Source organism: Thalassophryne amazonica, chromosome 18, assembly GCF_902500255.1.
Source record: "Thalassophryne amazonica chromosome 18, fThaAma1.1, whole genome shotgun sequence".
Lineage (NCBI taxonomy): Eukaryota > Metazoa > Chordata > Actinopteri > Batrachoidiformes > Batrachoididae > Thalassophryne > Thalassophryne amazonica.
This window is the reverse complement of record NC_047120.1, coordinates 18,512,974-18,532,767: the sequence shown is the minus strand read 5'-3', so window position 1 is coordinate 18,532,767 and position 19,794 is coordinate 18,512,974. Positions and strand designations below refer to the sequence as shown.

The following is a 19,794-nucleotide window of genomic DNA, read 5'->3' as shown; positions in this document are numbered from 1 at the left end:
CCGACAAAGATGTTCAGATGGTTCTCGCAGGATTCTAAGGTGACACTCCATGTGGTCCGGCTGCTGATGGTCTATTTCAGAGAGCCCACGGATGGACTTGTCCTTCTTGCAGACGTAAGTTTGTTCCTCTTCTTTCTTAAATTTTTATTGCACTGAATATTCTCACAACATGTATATATTTTCTGTACCCTATAGTCATCTTCCATAGGCTGACATCGAGAAGACCCTCACCCTCCCCATGATCTAATAACACTGCTTGGTATTTGGTGAATTTGCGCATTCGCATCAGATGAGCCGAAGTTATAGTCATCCCAGCAAAGCATGAATGTTAACCCGATTAGAGATATTTTCAAGATGCTTTCTGAAATAACTCCAATTTCATATTTCAGATGGGACAGAGCGTGTAACTGTGACGCTGTAATTTCAGTGTACTACAGTACCAAGAGGAGGCTGCCAGCACACTTGAATTCATTCAAAAGTAAGTGTTGTGTGTCGGGGGGTGTGGCTGGAGGTTTTGGTGTTGTTTTCTTTTCTTTGCTCCTCAGGTGGCATGGAAGCTGATTTGTCTGTGGAAAAGAAGGTGCTGGCTGAAGAATCCTCACCCTCGTCAATATCATGTGAGGCACCTGGGACTGGTGCTCACGTGCAGCCCTAAAGACTTTCAGCTGTAGCAGATAATTGGATGGCGTTCTGCTTTTAAGGCAGGTGTGAGCCAAGCAGAACTGCCGGGAACTCGACCTTGTGATGTTCGTTTGTGAGACGCTGAGGACTGCACCTGGGTTTGACACAATAAGCCTGTGAAGCAAGGAAGGGTGAGGACACATGCTGTCAGCACACAGTAAAGGTAATTAACTGTTGGATTAATTGTAGATAATAACTTGATGTTTTGCTACATAGTATACGTGAAATTGTGATGAGAATGGTGTGGCTTGCTTCTCACTGTTGTGGCGTGCAGGATAAGTGATCCTCCACTTATTGTGAGAAGCTGCTCATGTGCATAAAGATAAAAAGTATAAACCTTGATGTGTTGCTGATAGCATGTGTTCTGTGAAAGAAATGGCTATAATAGCTAACGTGCCTCACATCTTCTGTGCTTCAACAGAGAATCAGTTTGTCGTGTCCACCTGGGGGGTGTCTGTTTGTTGGTAGTGAGTCCAGGAGCATGGGACTTCTCTCCCCGTGAACACTGGAGAGCGTGCCAGCAGTCACTCCTCCTGAAGGACATTGGGTTGGGTTTTTTTTTGTATGATTTATTTAGGCACAGGTGAAAAATAAATTGTTTTTTTGTTGATGGAACCGCTTCTTGGTTATTTTTAGTGCTGGGTCCTGTCTGACGCAGGTTCGCTCCTCAATCTGCATCGACACATAACAGTAAGCCTCTTCTTCTCCAACTGACCTATTCACAGCAGTCATTTTGACATTAAATTGTATGGTCAACTCTCTCGTGGTGCTGTAATGACATAAATTGAAATGAAATTAACGATAGAAGGTTCACTTCTTCTATAAACAACAACCCTCTTTTGGAGTGACAAGATTAGGAATGAACATATCAGAGGGACGGCTCAGGTGGGACAGCTTGGAGACAGAGTCAGAGAGGCCAGATTGTGATGGTTTGGACGTGCAGAGGAGGGACCCATAGGGAGAAGGATGCTGAGGATGGAGCCACCAGGCAGGAGGAAATGAGGGAGGGCAGAGAGGAGGTTCATGGATGTGCTGAGGGAGGACATGCGGGTGGTTGGTGTGACAGAGGACAGGGTGAGAAGGAAACGATTGATCTGCTGTGGCGACCCCTAACGGGAACGGCTGAAAGACAAAGAAGATGCTGAAGATCCTGTCCAAATTACTAGTGATTGTTTATCAACAATCCTGTATGTCCATATGTTTGGAATGCGCCAATAGCCATCTCATCAATGTATCTGGTTAAACATAGTTCTGATTTTATTACCCAGCCGTGCTCTATATTGGAGATTTTATTTATGTCCAACCTCCGATCTCGGACTACCGTTTTTTCAGGTGATACACTGGGATCAATCCTGAAAGGGTGACAAAGACCTGCTGCGGCATGACCACTTCCAAAAGGACGGGTAGACTTGTTCAAAAAAAGTCAACCACGGTGAATCCCCAGGTAGCCACACTGCTCAAGAACCTGATGGATCTTGAGTGGAATTTCATATAGGTGACCAAGAACGCTCTACTCCCGCTCGTCTTGTCAGCAGTGTTTAAATTTGGACTTTTAAGGGGTGAACTTTCCGTTTATGTAGTGACGGAGTTGCTGATTGATGAAAGTAAGCCCTTATTTTAATAAATGTTATAATTAATCATGTAAGTCTCTTCTTTTCCATAGAATTTGTATTGCTGCACCTTAGTTTACATCATTTCAATAGGCTATATGTTGTATAGAATAAAGAATACGCATTAAAATTGCTAATCAAGGTTATAGTAAAGACACTGCTTAATTGGCTGTCATGAATACTGACAAGGTATCATAAAGGTAATGGTCGAAGTGAGGATTTGTAAATGTTGCCTCAAACGTCCACGCAGTAATTCAGACATGGCGAAACAAGTGAATGATATAAAATATGTAGAGCTTTGTAATTCAATAAATATTTTTGCTTTGTTGAGGGTACTAGAAATATTTTTAGATATTTTAGCTTGAACATGTTTTTATGTGAGGGACAATATTTAAACGCGTGCATACGCGATAAAACTTTAAAGGTATGATCGGGAGGCCGCTCTCAACACATCCGGTCCGTTTTCAGGCAAAAAAAAACATTAAAAAATTTTAGGATCAAAGATTAACACGAGCCGTGACAATTTTTAAACACGTCCAAACGCGGTAAAACTTTAAAGGTATGATCGGGAGAGCGTTCTCAACACACCAGAAGCATTTTTTCACAAAAAACGCACATAAAAAATTCAAGGTCAAAGGTCAACACTTCTTTCTGCGCTTAATAATGACGTTTTAAATTATCCAAACGCGGTAAAACTTTAAAGGTATGATCGGAAGGCCGCTCTCACACATCCAACCCATTTTCAGGTGAAAAAAAAAACATTAAAAAAATTTAGGATCAAAGATTAACACTTCTTTGTGTACTTAATAACAATGTTTTAAAGCGTGCAAACGCGATAAAACTTTAAAAGGTATGATCGGGAGGTTGTCCTAAGACAGGGGTTACATTTTCACGTGAAAAAACATAAAAAAAAAAAAAAAAAATTAGGATCAAAGGTTAACACAAGCTGTCACAGCATTTAAAAGTGTGCGAAGGTCCTTGTAGCTGGATACAGGAGGTATTGCCCCTTTTCTTAAGGCAATTACGATATCTTTTCACAAAATCAGAAACCAGATCATCGTTTGCGATAGTATTTTCGGTGTATAAAGACAGCACATCTTGGTACGACGCCCCGGTGGCGCTGATATGTATTTAATACACGCAGTGACCTTTATTTTATTTGTAAATATTCACAAAAAGGAAACATGGAAATAGAAATGGGAAAAAATATGAGTATGTACATATGTATGTACAGATATATTTAAATCTCTTTGGTGTTAAAGATATGTAGATGTTTTGTTCATGCGGTTTCTGACATGTCTGGAATAAGACAGTCTGAAGCTGGGAAAACTAATTCTCCTGTGAGTAGCGTTTCATTCTTTTAGTGCAACTATTAAAAGGTCCACTATTTCTGTATTATCCGTCATGACTTTGCTATCCATCCACTTTTGTTCATAGTATGGGACCACTACACGCGCGGGGCTGGGGATATTTGCGTCTTAAAAGTGTGTGTGTATTTGGGGTGTTTAGCGCAAAAGGTCGCACCTCTTTTGACAAACCGGGCCAGCGTCACAGGTCCCGTTTGAAGCAATATTTTTATGAGGTCCTGCTGTGTCCCTCGGTCCGAGGTGTCAGGCTAAATCCGGAGGCTGGACCAGTTTTCTGTCCCGCCTCCTGCTGCAGTGTTTTTCCTTCATTCCAGCCGCTGACAGGAGCAGACGTTCATTCTCTCGGAATGAAGTTTTCTTTTTCTTCAGAGTGCGAAAGTCTTTCACGGCAAGTGAATTAAGTAATCTTTTATAGAAATGCTTCTGTTTTTTTTTTTTTTTAAAAAAGATCCTCGGCGGTAAAAACATTTTTTTAAATGATGTTTTTTGTTAGATATAGAGCCCCACGGTGAGAAAAGTTTATTCTGATGGAGCAGAAGAATTCGGCCTGACAAATTAACCCCAGAGGATCATTTAGACGACACGACGCGCCAGGGACAGACTCTCCTTTATGACGTAAGAAAATCAGCTCATAACTTTTTAAAGTGTAAATATTTCATTAATAAGTATGGTCTGTGTTACAGTTTGTGGATATTCTGTTAGGAGTTTATTTAACACTGTTTAATCAAGTTTTTTTTTCCCCCAGACACAGCAACAGAGATAGTAAACCCTCTGAAATCTAATTTATATTAAAAAATACAGGTTAATAACGCGGAGCTGGTGTGTTCTAACCGACGGAGGTCTGTCGAACCGTCAACAGGGCGCCGCGGGGACGGACTCGTGTTACACGGTAAGAAGAAAAAAATCACATCATGACGTTTTTTTTTAAAGTGTAGGCTAAATATTTAATAAGTCGCATCTTTTCTTTCAGTTTGTGGCGAGACGTGACCGTCGCTCCTGCAAGATGCCCGGAGGTTCGAGGATATTTTGGACTGGTATTAATGAATGTTTTTGAGAGAGAATAATTGCGATGCATAAAAAGTTTATTCTGGTTTAACGAGAAGAAGAAGACAAATGAAGCCCAGAGGGTTATTAGACGACACGGGGAGCCGGAGAGAGAGTCGCCTTCATGAGGTAAGAAAAAAAGAAAAACAATGATTTAGTAATATGACTAAAGTTTCGTAAAGTAAGAAAAAAAAACATATTGGCTATATAATGTCAGACGTTTCCCCACTCAGCCAAAAATTTATGCAAACAGTCAGCATCAGCTCGAAAAGTAGAAGTTTTTGTGGAGCTTTTCACAACCAAATAAGCGTTTAAAGCGTAAAACCCTCCGCCAGTTAGATTTCTCAATAAATGACCACCGACTGTTTCTATCAAAGATACGGCGTGTGAATTGTAAAAAATTACAGCTTCTGTGTGTTTTCAGTGGAACTTCTGCAAAACAATCGCATTTAAATCTTTATCCACGTTAAAACGACTTGAGATTTATAATTATACGCTCTGAACAAATGCACAGATTCTACATGACACACTTTCCTCTTGTCACACTGACAGCAGTGTGTCGGCTCACAGGCTGTTAATGTTTTTGACAGAATTGGTCGGAAATGTGCAATTTTCAAGTGCCTGGTGCAGCTTTTTACAAATCATAAAACAGCGGAGTAACAACAGTGAGTTTTAACATTAGAACTCTTACCCTCCTGATGTTGGTCAACTCGTGTATTTCAGATTCATTTTAATAAATGTTCACCTTTCTGTAGCAGTTGTTAGCTAAACTAGTTTCTTCATAATTACAAGCGGTTTTTAAAAACACGTTGTACAATTTTTACTGCGGATTATTCGCTGTTTAGGGTATTTCTACATGCCATACACTGTAAAAAATAATAAGATGACTTTACTAAAAATGAAAATAATCAAAAAATGCAAACTTGCTCCCTTACAAAGTAATTTATGTTGTCTTGAAGCAGATTTGATTACCTTAATTATTGCGAGTGTGCAGTACTCAAATACACTTAAAATCTAGATTACAGTAACTTGTTTATTTTGCTGTACTGAAAAAATAAATTACAGTAATGTATTTACTGTGAGCATCCAGCAAGTGACGGCTTAATTCTCAAAATAGTTTTGTTCATTCATCATATTCAGGTCAACTTAATTTTCTTGAAGCTACAGCTTGAAAACTGAGTCTGGTTAACTTAATTCGTTTGTATGTTTGCATGCATTTACAGTGTACAGAGAGAGTGCGGCTCAAACCAAAGTCAAATTCCATGTATTCTGTGGATACTTGGCCATTAAAAGCTGTTCTGATTCAGATTCTGATAAACCAGAAAATGCTGATGAACCCTGTTTTATTTGAAACTTCAAAGTTGTTGCTTCAGTTCTCCGTCATTCAGTTATCTGTGATTTTCAGGGAACACTTGACATAAAATGCTGACGGCTGATTTTCATATTAAAACAATAGATGTCTCCCTTTTAGAAAGTCTCCCAAGAAATCTGATCAGAGAATCGTGATGTCTTCAGGGTGTATTAAAAACTAACCAGGAGAAAGCTGCTTTCAAGAACAGTTTCAGTTATTTTTTTGACCCACTTCAGATGTTTCTTGGTCAGAATGAGGTGGTAAAGCAGGAACTTGCAGCAATACAAGTGAGCAAAGAAAATGTTTAGATTTAGGACTTAACATCCAAGCTGCTGGCATGTGAACGTTACCGTGAAGTGTTGAGATAAGGATTTAATGCTTGAATCCCAAAATGTGTAAAATATAATAAGTTGACTTTACAAAAAAAATATGCGAACTTGTTGCCTTAAAAAAGTGGCTTTGAGCAGACTTGAGTTTATTATACGCAGCTGGAGACATAATAATCATCTATCAGCTAATTTACCGCGACAGCCTGATGGTTACCCTTTAATAAACATGGACGTATGCTTTTTTCTTCATGTAAGTGGACCAAATTTGTGTTTAATAACCATGAACATATGCTTTTTTCTCTGTGTGTGACTAATGAATGTAATAAAGCACATATTCTAAACCTTATACAGCCTGTGTTCTTTCCTATAATATTGTTGAAAAGGGTAAATTGTTTTTCAAACGAGGTTTTTGTGAAAAACACTTACTGGCACCTTTTGCTCTAAAAATACCATCTGGCCTGACACCCAGCCACCCTGCCGGGAGTGACGGAGAAGAAACTTTGTTTTTTTTCCGCCTTCATCACCTCGGGGCGGCATCTCCGATCAGCGGGTGTCCCGCGCACCATGATCGATCGGCTGATATCTTAAAAGACACACCATTTGGTGTGAGTGAGAAGGAGGTTTGTTTTTTCAGCCTTCAAACAAGCGTGACGAACGCTTCTCTACTATGTTATAAAAGACCATCCGGCCTGACACACACACACACACGCACGCACACACGCACGCGCGCACGCACGCACGCACGCACACAGACACAGCTAGCGTCTGTAACAGGTATTACAGCCGTGGGGTCATGTTTCCGCGAGCGGCTCTATGCGTGGGTATTTGACCGTCTTGCTGCAAAGACTTACAGCCGAGAGAGACGGCTATTTGTTTCCCTTCTTTAATTTACGAATTAAAAAACAGAAAAGGAAACGCGATAATTCAAGAATTAAGAAATATTAATGGCGTATTAAAATATTCGTGTTTAATCACTAAATTGAAGAAAACCTCCCATAATTATGCATAAGATACAGTATTTTTTATTCCTTCTTTAATTGAGGCATTAAAAACCATAAAAGGAGGCGCTTTAATTTAAGAATTAAAAATATTAAACGGGTATTAGATAATAGACACTGATTTATGTTTAATTATTTCAGAATTAGTTAATTCTTTAATACATTAAAAAGATCTAGGTATTTTTAATCATTCTTTAATTCATGAAATAAAATGACATTAAAATATTAGACCCGGGTGGGAGGGGAGGTGGGGCTTGGAGGCGGTGCTTGGGGCAGGGTTAGGGGAGGAGCTTGGGGAGGAGCCAGGGGCGGGACTAGGGGAGGAGCCGGGGGCGGGGGCTTAGGGGCAGGACATAGTGGCGTAATCGATTCTGATTGGCTGTGATGTCATAATGGGGGGCGGGGCTTAGTGACAGTCAATTCTGATTGGCTGTGATGTCATAGGGGGTGGGGCTTGGAGGCGGGACTAGGGGAGGGGCTTAGGGGCAGGACATAGTGACATCATCGATTCTGATTGGCTGACAGGGCATCAATCACTTTTGACATAAGGTGGGTTTACTTACTCTCTAGTCTCATTTTGCCACAGTGAGCAATAATAGACAGCATCTAGTGCTACTACGGTGAGAGTTTTTAAAACATATTTCACATTGGTTCAAATACGCACCAAGTCTGTTTCTGATGGATGGTGAGTGTGATATTCCTTTCATTTACAGAGGCCGTACAGGTGCCGAGCAAAAGAGGGGAGTGAAAAGCTCCTCCCCCCCACACCTTAGACAAAGATCCACGTCTAAAGAAAATTTAAAGACATTTTTCATGTATTAATAATGATGACAATAAATGCATTTTTTTGACATCCACAACTTCATTCAGCCACTATGACCCTACGGTCACATTAGCTACAACTGACAGTGACGTGCACTTGGCTTTGCCGTGTGATGGCTGTTCCTGGAGCGTTCACACTACATCTTTGTAAGATGACTTGTCTTCAGAGGTGTTATCTGGTTACAAATGCAGCACTGTTAGATTTAGAAGTGTATGTTTCGTTTCTCAGTAACTTTTTCAAAACATATGAGAAACAGAAACGTAGCTGTTTTACAGCATTTTACACCATGTTAGATTATTTTGTTTGAGCTCACAACTAGCTGAAGTTTTGCTGCCTATTCACTCTGATTGGCTGTCACCATATTGCATCACTCTGTATTTGCATGAAATAGACTTCCGGCCTATTTTGGCCCCACCTAGCTGGCGGCAGAGTGACTGTTGTCTCTTCCTGCTGCTAAACGCTCACTCTAATTGAAAATGAATGGCAAGTTGTTGGCGCTTCCTGTCGCTTGTAGGTAATGTGACCGGAACTTGACACTGAATGTCCGAGTTTTACTAATGCAATTCTGCACTAAGTGGAATTGAGGCATTGACTTGACTTGGTTTCAGTGCAGAAGGTTCCCAGTTCAAATCCCACCCCTGCCACATTCTGTGGAGTTGCGTCAGGAAAGGCATCCGGCGTAAAACTTGTGCCAAATCAACATGCAGTTTGGATCTGCTGTGACGACCCCGAGTAAAAACAAGGGTGCAGCCAAAGAGACTTAAGGTTTAAAAATAAATACAAACATTAAGAAGCAGCTTGATTGAAGGTGTTTCTTTCTTAAACTGTAGCTGTTAAAGTGAAAAACATTTCCAATAGATTGACTTTAATGTGCATTGTGTTATATCGAGAAAATACTGAACTGGAAATTTTAATTTGTCCGTAGGTGTGTGTGTGACTGTGTGTCTATGTGTGGCCCTGCAACAGACTGGTGTGTTCTGTCCTCACGCCCTGTGACTGCTGGGATAGGCTCCAGCCTCCCATGACCCTTCATTCAAATAAATGGGTGTAGTCAGGGGGCGTGGTTCCATGCTATTGGCTGGTCTCCGCCTTCTCCTCCTCTAGGGTGGAAAAGGAGGCAGACACACACTATCAAAGCAAAGTGTAGACATTTATTTATTGCTGTTCTGCTTTAATTTTGCATGTCAGTGAAGAAACAGTTAACACTTGGGCTAAAAACTATTTATGAATAGAATTTTATGTGGCAAAAAATTAACATGCAGAACAATGAGCACAGTAGTAAAAGAGGAGGCAGCAACCAGCCGGTGCTATAAGGATGATTCTTAGACTACGGGCACTTATTATGTCCTTTGATCATACTGTGTGAAAAACAGAAAAAAGGGGAAAGTCTGGGTGTGGGACAAGCACAAAACAGCAATATTTGCATATAATGATGCTGAGAAAAGGTGAAAAAGTCATCATAGACTAAAATTTCACACTTTTATATAAAAGTGTGAAATTTTGTTTTGTGCTTGTCCCACACCCAGACTTTTGATCTTCAATGATAAAAATGAATAGTAAAGAAACGATTTTTCTAATGTTTTAAAATATCTCTGAATAAAATCTCAGTAAAATAATCAAAACATAATTGGGGTATTCAATGTCATACAACTGTTGTGATTTTTTTAAACAAAATGTAGTTGTCCCACACTATTGCCGTAATTTCCACCACAACACTGTAATGTCCCTAAACAGTTTGTATGAAAGATTGTTTGGGTAGTTTCTATGGAGATAAACAGTGATATCAGAGCACATGTATATAGCGCCAAATCACAACAAACAGTTGCCCAAAGGTGCTTTATATTGTAAGGCAATGGTGTGGTGGAAATTACATTTACAAGGCCAATAGTGCCCGTAGTTAAAGAATCACCCATAAATAACTTGCATCTGTGTGAGCCAATCAGAAGCACTCAGTGCAAAGAGCTCTCCAGCCAATGAAACAGAGTTACCCACTGTGGCCGAGTGGCCCCCTCTAAAAATGGGTCCGCCCTGCCTTCACTGCCCATGTGTCGGAGTCTGACTGTCTACACCCAAAGTGATCAAAGGGAATAATGTGATTATTAACCATCAGACAATAAAGTAAATCGTCTTAAATCATTTTAAAGTCAGTTTTAAGCAGAAACGAGGTGATAATCGGTGACTCGCTACTGATGCTCTGAAATGACGCAGGCACAGCAGCAGCATGTCAGACTCAGACGTGCTGCTGTGGTGCTCTGATCACTCCCCCGTCTTTTATGATGAAATAATGCAGAATTTATGTGGAAATGATTGTTGTACCAAAACGTCAGATATCTGTCGGTGAGATAGATGATGACTGGAGTGCAGTCAATCTGTGAATCGCTACAGATGGTCAGAAGTGATGCATGTGCAGTGAAGGCAGGACAGGCACATTTTTAAGGCCCCTTCACACATAGTGCGAAGTTTGGTCGACGTCTGGTCAAAAATGGCGAAACAGTTCGAATTTGTGCACCACGAAACACCGCACTGACGAGTAGGCGTGCACAAGTCCAGTGCGAGAGTTCATGCACGCGACGGTGTCTGTTGAGCAAGAACAGTGCGAGGTGCACCACATGATCGCGCCGCTTATGTGGAATAAATAAAAAAATAAAAACCAGCCGGTACCTGTGGGACCAGATTATGCCGCTTATGTGGAATTAAAAAAAAAAAGAAGAAAAAAAAAAACCAACATACCACCCACGGAACACGAACTCCCACCTACCAAAAGCTCTGATTGCCAGTCAGAGAGTTTACCACTGAACTACAGAGCTGTTCTTTGAAAGCTGCAGGAATCTGCCTCATATCAGGAAGGACATGGAAGAATTACAAAAAAAAACCCCAAACAATTAAAATCACACACCATATAAAAACATTGCATTTACCCAGCTTTTTTGAAATGTGTTGCAGGCATCCATTAAAAAATGAGCAAATATTTGCACAAAAACAAAAAGTCTATCAGTTTAAACGTTAAATATCTTGTCTTTGTGGTGTGTTCAATTGAATATAGGTTGAAGAGGATTTGCAAATCGTTGTATTCTGTTTTTATTTACATTTCACACAATGTCCCATCTTCACTGGAATTGGGGTGGTAAATAAATATGAAATTGGTCACTGGATTCTTGATCTCTGGAAATAAATAGAAAGAGCTCAAGTGGGTGACATGACGTTAGATCTCCCGCTGCGTGTTCTGATCTGACAGTCCATTTCAACCTCCACTCCATGTACTGCAGCTTGTCGCCACAGTGATATATGTTTTTATTTATGTCCATGTAAATATAGCAGACACACGCACATCACAGTGGACAGGTATTAGTCCATGTCTGTCCAAACAGTAGGTGTTGCCCAGCTGGGATGTCCAGAATGACAGATCACCTGACATCTGACTTTTCTCAAAATGTTTAACCCACATTAATAAGTAAACAAGGCTAATTGTCCTAAAGATTTATGCTGCTGGTAAATGTTTTGTGATTAAAAATATTTGATGTAACAAAGTGGAACCAACAGATAAATTAAAGTCCAGTTATCTCCCCTTGAAGATGTCGAGTTATTTTCCTGTATTTATCATCAGTCATAAAATTACACATATTGTGAACATGCATCATCTTTGTAACTTGTGTATCTTCAGGTCTTGACAACATCCACCACCTGACGTACCTGCGAAAGTCTGAGCTTCTGGTCCTGATGGAGGATTTCTCTGGAAATCAAGTCTACGCTCGTTACAAGTCGTTCTCAGTGGATGAAGCATGTGATGGCTACAGAATGCACGTGTCAGGATTCATTAACGGAGGGGCAGGTGAGTTAGCAGTGCACGCTAGTGTAGCAGCTTGTACTCTCTCGTCTGTGTTGTGATTGACTCCTCCCGCTCGCTCCACTCGGGACGCAACCTCACAATCTCCAGCATGGGAGGCAGACGCTCTGACCAGTCGGCTAAAACTCAGGTTCTGACCTGAGTGGCCAGTCGGAGAAGTGAGGCCTATACAGTATCACATGCACAGTGACTCCTACTGGCCTCTGTCACAGTAGCACCTCAGATTAGCAGTGCACAGCTAGCATCTCAAGATAGAAGTACTCGCTGGTACCTCAGATTTAGGGTTGCCAACCGTCCCTTGAAAAACGGAATCGTCTCTTATTTGGAAATAAAAGTGTGCGTTCCGTATTGACCTGAAACGGGATGTAGTTTGGCCCGTATTTCTGTGAGAATCAAAGTCTGTAAAATGTCAATGGAATTGACTGGCGCTTTATATGGAAACTTACGGTAAATATGATCCCAGCCTTTCTCCTGCTCTTCACCAATGAGCTGACAGACACGCGTTGACGATACAGAATCACTCTTATCTCATTGGTTGAGGGACATCTGCTCGCAAGAAGATCCTGGACGAGAATCATGAGCCGACGACGGTCGTCGGATGACCATAACAAAGTAGCATGGCTAATACCGACACTGGCACCGCAGACACGCCTACGAACAGCAATGTCTGTAACGTCGTTACTCCTCCTCGAAAAAAACAAAACAAAAAAGAAACCAAAAGTACATGGGCAAATGGGAAAAGGAAAATGGCTGGGTGGAAAAGGTGCGCGACAACAGCTCTAAGTATTGTGAGTATTGTTTACTTTTTCAGACTTTCACTGTTACATTGTTTTTGATGATATTTTTTTGTTAATTTATACACTTTTAAGTTAAGCAATAACATGACAGAGAAAGATTTATTTTTAAAGAAATTTTTTTTATATACTTTGAAGCAGGACAGGATGCTCATATTGAAATTGTGAGTGAAAATTTATTTTGCACTAAAAATAAATTGCTAAATAATAATTTGTTTTCCGCATGTTCATATCATAACAAATGCATGTGTGCATCTACTTAAATTCAGGGTCAAGTCAATAGTCAAATGGTTAAAAATCATTTCACACAGACGCTGGGAAGGGTGAAGGCAATGGTCAGTTGGCCGGTCCATGGAAATAGAGACTGGAATGTTGTGAAGGTGTCGTAGCACGGACCCACAACAGGGGGCGCAAATGAACGGACAATGAATAAGCCAAAAAGGTAACAATTTAATGTTGTGATAATACACAACGAAACGTACAGTAATTTGCACAGTCAATTTAACACCAGGTGACGTGTGGGCAGGCTCGAAGATAGAAGACCCCCGACGAGAGAGAAGCCGCGTCCCACACGGCTTCCACCACCAACGGTCTGAAGAACACCGGAGCCGCCAAGTCCCGAGTCCCCAGGTGGCCTCTGTCTTCGGCTGTCGACCCTGGTACTGCTGGCAGAAAGCAGAAATATGATGAGTGAGTGTGAGTCCGCACACTCAGTAATTCTCAGTCCAAACACAGTGAGGAGGGAGCACCTCCACCTCCAAACTAGGAACACACTAGCAGCTCCTGTAACCACTTATCTGGATGGAGTGAGAGGCGAAGACGTCGCTTCTCTCACTGACCGCCAACCCAGCTGAAAGGGCACCACAGGACAACGGCGGCAAACAGATCAGACGTAAGTCACAGTTTAAATTCAGCAGAGAAATTACCTTAGTAATGGTAGTCGATTTCTCGGCGGGGAGGTGGAGTTGCAGTCCGGCTTTTATGGTGGTGATGATGAACGAGTGACAGCTGGTGCAGAGGATGAGTGACAGCTGTCACTTCTTCTGGGTCTGGCGCCCTCTCGTGCTTGGAGCCCGCACTCCAAGCAGGGCGCCCTCTGGTGGTGGTGGGCTAGCAGTACCTCCTCTTCAGCGGCCCACACAACATGGAATGGACGTCACGTGATTAGCGGCGTGCTGCACGGCGGCCGTTACTGAGGGTGGAGAGAGCGCCTTGATCCTGTTAAACAGAAGCGATATGAGGAGAAAAAGGCAGCCAGTGCTTCATCATCAACTGCACGAACCACAAAAACAAATTCTCCAGTACTAAAATGAACTGTACAAGAGCCTTAATGTAATTATGTAAAACAAATGTCTATTTTAAAGTCGTTATGCCGCAATTTAATGTCAATATACTGAGACTATAACTCAACGCCATAAGTTCTTTTCATTAAGCTGCGTTCACATGCGGAAACAAAAATGTTTAAATATATTTATGTATATATACTTGCAGTTGTTGTTTAATATAATATGTACATGGTGGTCACAGGAGGCATTAAAATTTGAACAGTGTGGTTGGAGGGATGGAGGAGGTACTTTTTACCCTGACTGAGGGTCAAAAGTCATAAATTCTTAATGGCTTTATATCTACTTGTAATAAAATGTTAGTAAAAATCATATATATGTTGTTATTAAAAGTCTAGCAGTAATATTACAGTGGAAAAAGCAGCAAGATAAATGAGCACAATGTCAAGGCATACTTCAGATTAATATTTTAATACATAAGGATTTTTTATCCAGACATGTATGGGTTCGTTAGACCTTTTAATTAGCATGAATACAACTTACAAGCGTCATTTATAAAAATCCATCGAGAATTATGATGACAGGAAAAAAAAAAAAAAAAATCACAGTAAATGAACAGAATGGAATATTTTCCACAAATTTCCACACTTTACATAAAACATTTTTTTCTACCTAGACATGTAAGGGTTCATTAGAAAGAGCAATTAAAGGGCTTTAAAACAAGCCTACGTTTATTAAAATCTGTTAACAAATAGCGACAATAAAGCGAGAAAAGCAGCACAGTTTGTTGTAATTTCCCCAAATTTCTGCATTTTACATAAAAGTTTTTTTTTTCACCCACACATGCATAGGTGCATTGGAAAGAGCTTTCAAAGGGCTTTGAAACAAGCCTACATTTATTAAAATCCATTAAGAAATAGTGACGCTAGTGCAAAAAAAGTGGTCAGTTTATTATTGATGAGCTGCACATTTCCACCCTTAGTAATGGCGCCTTCCTGTCCTGAGTGACGCTAATAGATAGAGGTGCGCACGTCCATTCCAGTCTATATTTCCTATATTTATAGTCATATTTCTGGAAGTGGAGTTAGTATGGAGATTGTAACGTGTGTGTATGTGTGTGTCTCATTGTAAAACACTTAGAACATCTGATAGAAAATCACAGCAGAATTCCTGTCTATTTACTGTTTATCATTTACACAGTTACTGTAGTAGTACTGTGATTACACACTGTGGTTGTTGTGTTTCTGCAGGAAATTCCCTGACTCATCATAATGGAATGAAATTCTCGACATTTGACAAAGACCAAGATACCTGGTCAAAAAGTTGTGCTAAAGTGTACTATGGAGGATTCTGGTATGGTAGCTGTCACTATGCTAACCCTAACGGGATTTACCGCTGGGGTAGTGATAACTCAGTGTCTGCAGTTGGAGTGGTGTGGTACCACTGGAAGGGTTATTACTATTCTCTGAAATCCATCCAGATGCAGATCCGTCCTGTTGCTTAGACCTGCTCCACCCTCATTAATCCAAATCTTTCTGGAAAAAATTCAAATCAGTTATATCTGTTGTTGTTTTTGATTGTAAAAGGGGCATTGCAGGGGGTCCCCTCCCTCAGGTTGAGAACCATGGACCTTGAAGACAGAGTACAGAGATTTAAATTTGTCCCACTGAGTCCAATATCTCTACGGCGCCCACCACTGACAATTCAGAATATGGTCATGAAGCCCCTTTAAGCTTTTGAGATTTGATTATTTCTCTGCTGTGGCAATAAATGAGTTTTTGAGCACAAAATGAAGTCGTGACTTTGTCTCTTCTGTCATTTAGTCCTCACAGACTAAACGTACCTGTCATAGGTTGGCCCTGTCCTGGCTCCTGTTATGATTTTGCCCTCCTTCTGTGATCCTGCCCTGTGATTTTCTGTTTGGTTGTTTTCTTTAGCCTCATGGTGAGTGCTGTTTTAGTTTAGTCACTGCCCTTTATTTACTTTTTTGTTGTTTTGATTTTCTTTTCCTTTTTAGTCACTGATTGTACTGTGTGTTTATAATACTGTTGCCACATGTAGTTCAGTTCTTGTTTAGTCTTAGTCTTATTTTCTTGAACTTTTTTGGTCTCATTTTAAGTTGTAGTTTCTGTCACTAAATTCTCTGCTTCTGTCTGCTTTGTGTTTTATTTTTACTGCACTCTCTTGCACCTCCTGGCCTCATCTTTGTCTCGCTCTTACCTTCACCACACCTGACTGTCATCGCACCGTGATTACCCCACCTGTATTTACAGTAGTGTTCAGAATAATAGTAGTGCTATGTGACTAAAAAGATTAATCCAGGTTTTGAGTATATTTCTTATTGTTACATGGGAAACAAGGTACCAGTAGATTCAGTAGATTCTCACAAATCCAACAAGACCAAGCATTCATGATATGCACACTCTTAAGGCTATGAAATTGGGCTATTAGTAAAAAAAAAAAAAAAAAAAGTAGAAAAGGGGGTGTTCACAATAATAGTAGTGTGGTATTCAGTCAATGAGTTCGTCAATTTTGTGGAACAAACAGGTGTGAATCAGGTGTCCCCTTTGTAAGGATGAAGCCAGCACCTGTTGAACATGCTTTTCTCTTTGAAAGCCTGAGGAAAATGGGACGTTCAAGACACTGTTCAGAAGAACAGCATAGTTTGATTAAAAAGTTGATTGTAGAGGGGAAAACTTATACACAGGTGCAAAAAATTATAGGCTGTTCATCTACAATGATCTCCAATGCTTTAAAATGGACAGAAAACACAGAGACATGTGGAAGAAAACGGAAAACAACCATCAAAATGGATAGAAGAATAACCAGAATGGCAAAGGCTCACCCATTGATCAGCTCCAGGATGATCAAATCAAATCAATTTTATTTATATAGCGCCAAATCACAACAAACAGTCGCCCCAAGGTGCATAATATTGTAAGGCAAAAGCCATACAATAATTACAGAAAAACCCCAACGGTCAAAACAACCCCCTAAGAGCAAGCACTTGGCGACAGTGGGAAGGAAAACTCCCTTTTAACAGGAAGAAACCTCCAGCAGAACCAGGCTCAGGGAGGGGCAGTCTTCTGCTGGGACTGGTTGGGGCTGAGGGGAGAGAGTCAGGAAAAAGACATGCAGTGGAAGACAGCAGAGATCAATCACAAATGATTAAAAGCAGAGTGGTGCATACAGAGCAAAAACAGGTGAATAAAAAGAAACACTGGGTGCATCATGGGAAACCCCCCAGCAGTCTAAGTCTATAGCAGCATAACTAAGGGATGGTTCAGGGTCACCTGATCCAGCCCTAACTATAAGCTTTTCAAAAAGGAAAGTTTTAAGCCTAATCTTAAAAGTAGAGAGGGTGTCTGTCTCCCTAATCTGAACTGGGAGCTGGTTCCACAGGAGAGGAGCCTGAAAGCTGAAGGCTCTGCCTCCCATTCTACTCTTACAAACCCTAGGAACTACAAGTAAGCCTGCAGTCTGAGAGCGAAGCGCTCTATTGGGGTGATATGGTACTATGAGGTCCCTAAGATAAGATGGGACCTGATTATTCAAACCTTATAAGTAAGAAGAAGAATTTTAAATTCTATTCTGGAATTAACAGGGAGCCAATGAAGAGAAGCCAATATGGGTGAAATATGCTCTCTCCTTCTAGTCCCTGTCAGTACTCTAGCTGCAGCATTTTGAATTAACTGAAGGCTTTTCAGGGAACTTTTAGGACAACCTGATAATAATGAATTACAACGGTCCAGCCTAGAAGAAATAAATGCATGAATTAGCTTTTCAGAATCACTCTGAGACAAGACCTTTCTAATTTTAGAGATATTACACAAATGCAAAAAAGCAGCCCTACATATTTGCTTAATATGCGCATTGAAGGACATATCCTGATCAAAAATGACTCCAAGATCTCTCACAGTATTACTGGAGGTCAGGGTAATGTCATCCAGAGTAAGGATCTGGTTAGACACCATGTTTCTAAGATTTGTGGGGCCAAGTACAATAACTTCAGTTTTATCTGAATTTAAAAGCAGGAAATTAGAGGTCATCCATGTCTTTATGTCTGAAAGACATTCCTGAAATTTAACTAATTGGTGTGTGTCCTCTGGCTTCATGGATAGATAAAGCTGGGTATCATCTGCGTAACAATGAAAATTTAAGCAATGCTTTTTAATAATACTGCCTAAGGGAAGCATGTATAAAGTGAATAAAATCTCTCCTAGCACAGACCCTTGTGAAACTCCATAATTAACCTTAGTCCATGAATAAGACTCCTCATTTACATGAACAAATTGTAATCTATTAGATAAATATGATTCAAACCAGGGCAGCACAGTGCCTTTAATACCTATGGCATGCTCTAATCTCTGTCATAAAATTTTATTGTCAACAGTATCAAAAGCTGCACTGAGGTCTAACAGGACAAGCACAGAGATGAGTCCACTGTCTGAGGCCATAAGAAGATCATTTGTAACCTTCGCAAATGCTGTTTCTGTACTATGATGAATTCTGAAACCTGACTGAAACTCTTCAAATAGACCATTCCTCTGAAGATGATCAGTTAGCTGTTTTACAACTACCCTTTCAAGAATTTTTGAGAGAAAAGGAAGGTTGGAGATTGGCCTATAATTAGCTAAGATAGCTGAGTCAAGTGATGGCTTTTTAAGTAATGGTTTAATTACTGCCACCTTAAAAGCCTGTGGTACATAGCCTACTAATAAAGATAGCTTTATCATATTTAAGATCGAAGCATTAACTAATGGTAGGGCTTCCTTGAGCAGCCTGGTAGGAATGGGGTCTAACAGACATGTTGATGGTTTGGAGGAAGTAACTAATGAAAGTAACTCAGACAGAACAATCGGAGAGAAAGAGTCTAGCCAAATACCAGCATTACTGAAGGCAGCCGAACATAAAAGATATGTCTTTGGGATGGTTATGAATAATTTTTTCTCTAACAGTTAAAATTTTATTTGCAAAGAAAGTCATGAAGTCATTACTAGTTAAAGTTAAAGGAATACTCGGCTCAATAGAGCTCTGACTATTTGTCAGCCTAGCTACAGTGCTGAAAAGAAACCTGGGGTTGTTCTTATTTTCTTCAATTAGTGATGAGTAGTAAGATGTCCTAGCTTTACAAAGGGCTTTTTTTATAGAGCAACAGACTCTTTTTCCAGGCTAAATGAAGATCTTCTAAATTAGTGAGACACCATTTCCTCTCCAGCTTACGGGTTATGTGCTTTAAGCTGCTAGTTTGTGGGTTATACCACGGAGTCAAGCATTTCTGATTTAAGGCTCTCTTTTTCAGAGGAGCTACAGCATCCAAAGTTGTGCTCAATGAGGATGTAAAGCTATTGATGAGATAATCTATCTCACTCACAGAGTTTAGGTAGCTACTCTGCACTGTGTTGGTATATGGCATTGAAGAACATAAAGAAGGAATCATATCCTTAAACCTAGTTACAGCGCTTTCAGAAAGACTTCTACTGTAATGAAACTTATTCCCCACTGCTGGGTAGTCCATTAAAGTAAATGTAAATGTTATTAAGAAATGATCAGACAACAGGGGGTTTTCAGGGAATACTGTTAAGTCTTCAATTTCTATGCCATATGTCAGAACAAGATCTAAAGTGCGGTTAAAATGGTGGATGGGCTCATTTACATTTTGAGCGAAGC

The 19,794-nt window shown here is 40.4% G+C and overlaps 1 protein-coding gene across 1 annotated transcript in view; it reads left to right on the top strand.

Annotated features, from left to right (window-relative positions):
• The window catches only part of LOC117530496 (microfibril-associated glycoprotein 4-like), a 54,860-nt gene extending 38,971 nt beyond the window's left edge, over positions 1–15,889 (top strand). Inside the window, exons 6-7 of the mRNA XM_034193412.1 lie at positions 11,865–12,032; positions 15,375–15,889. Coding sequence (XP_034049303.1) covers positions 11,865–12,032; positions 15,375–15,628 — 422 coding nt within the window. The 3' untranslated portion in view covers positions 15,629–15,889. The remainder of the gene's footprint in view (positions 1–11,864; positions 12,033–15,374) is intronic.
• Positions 15,890–19,794: the final 3,905 nt, after the last annotated feature.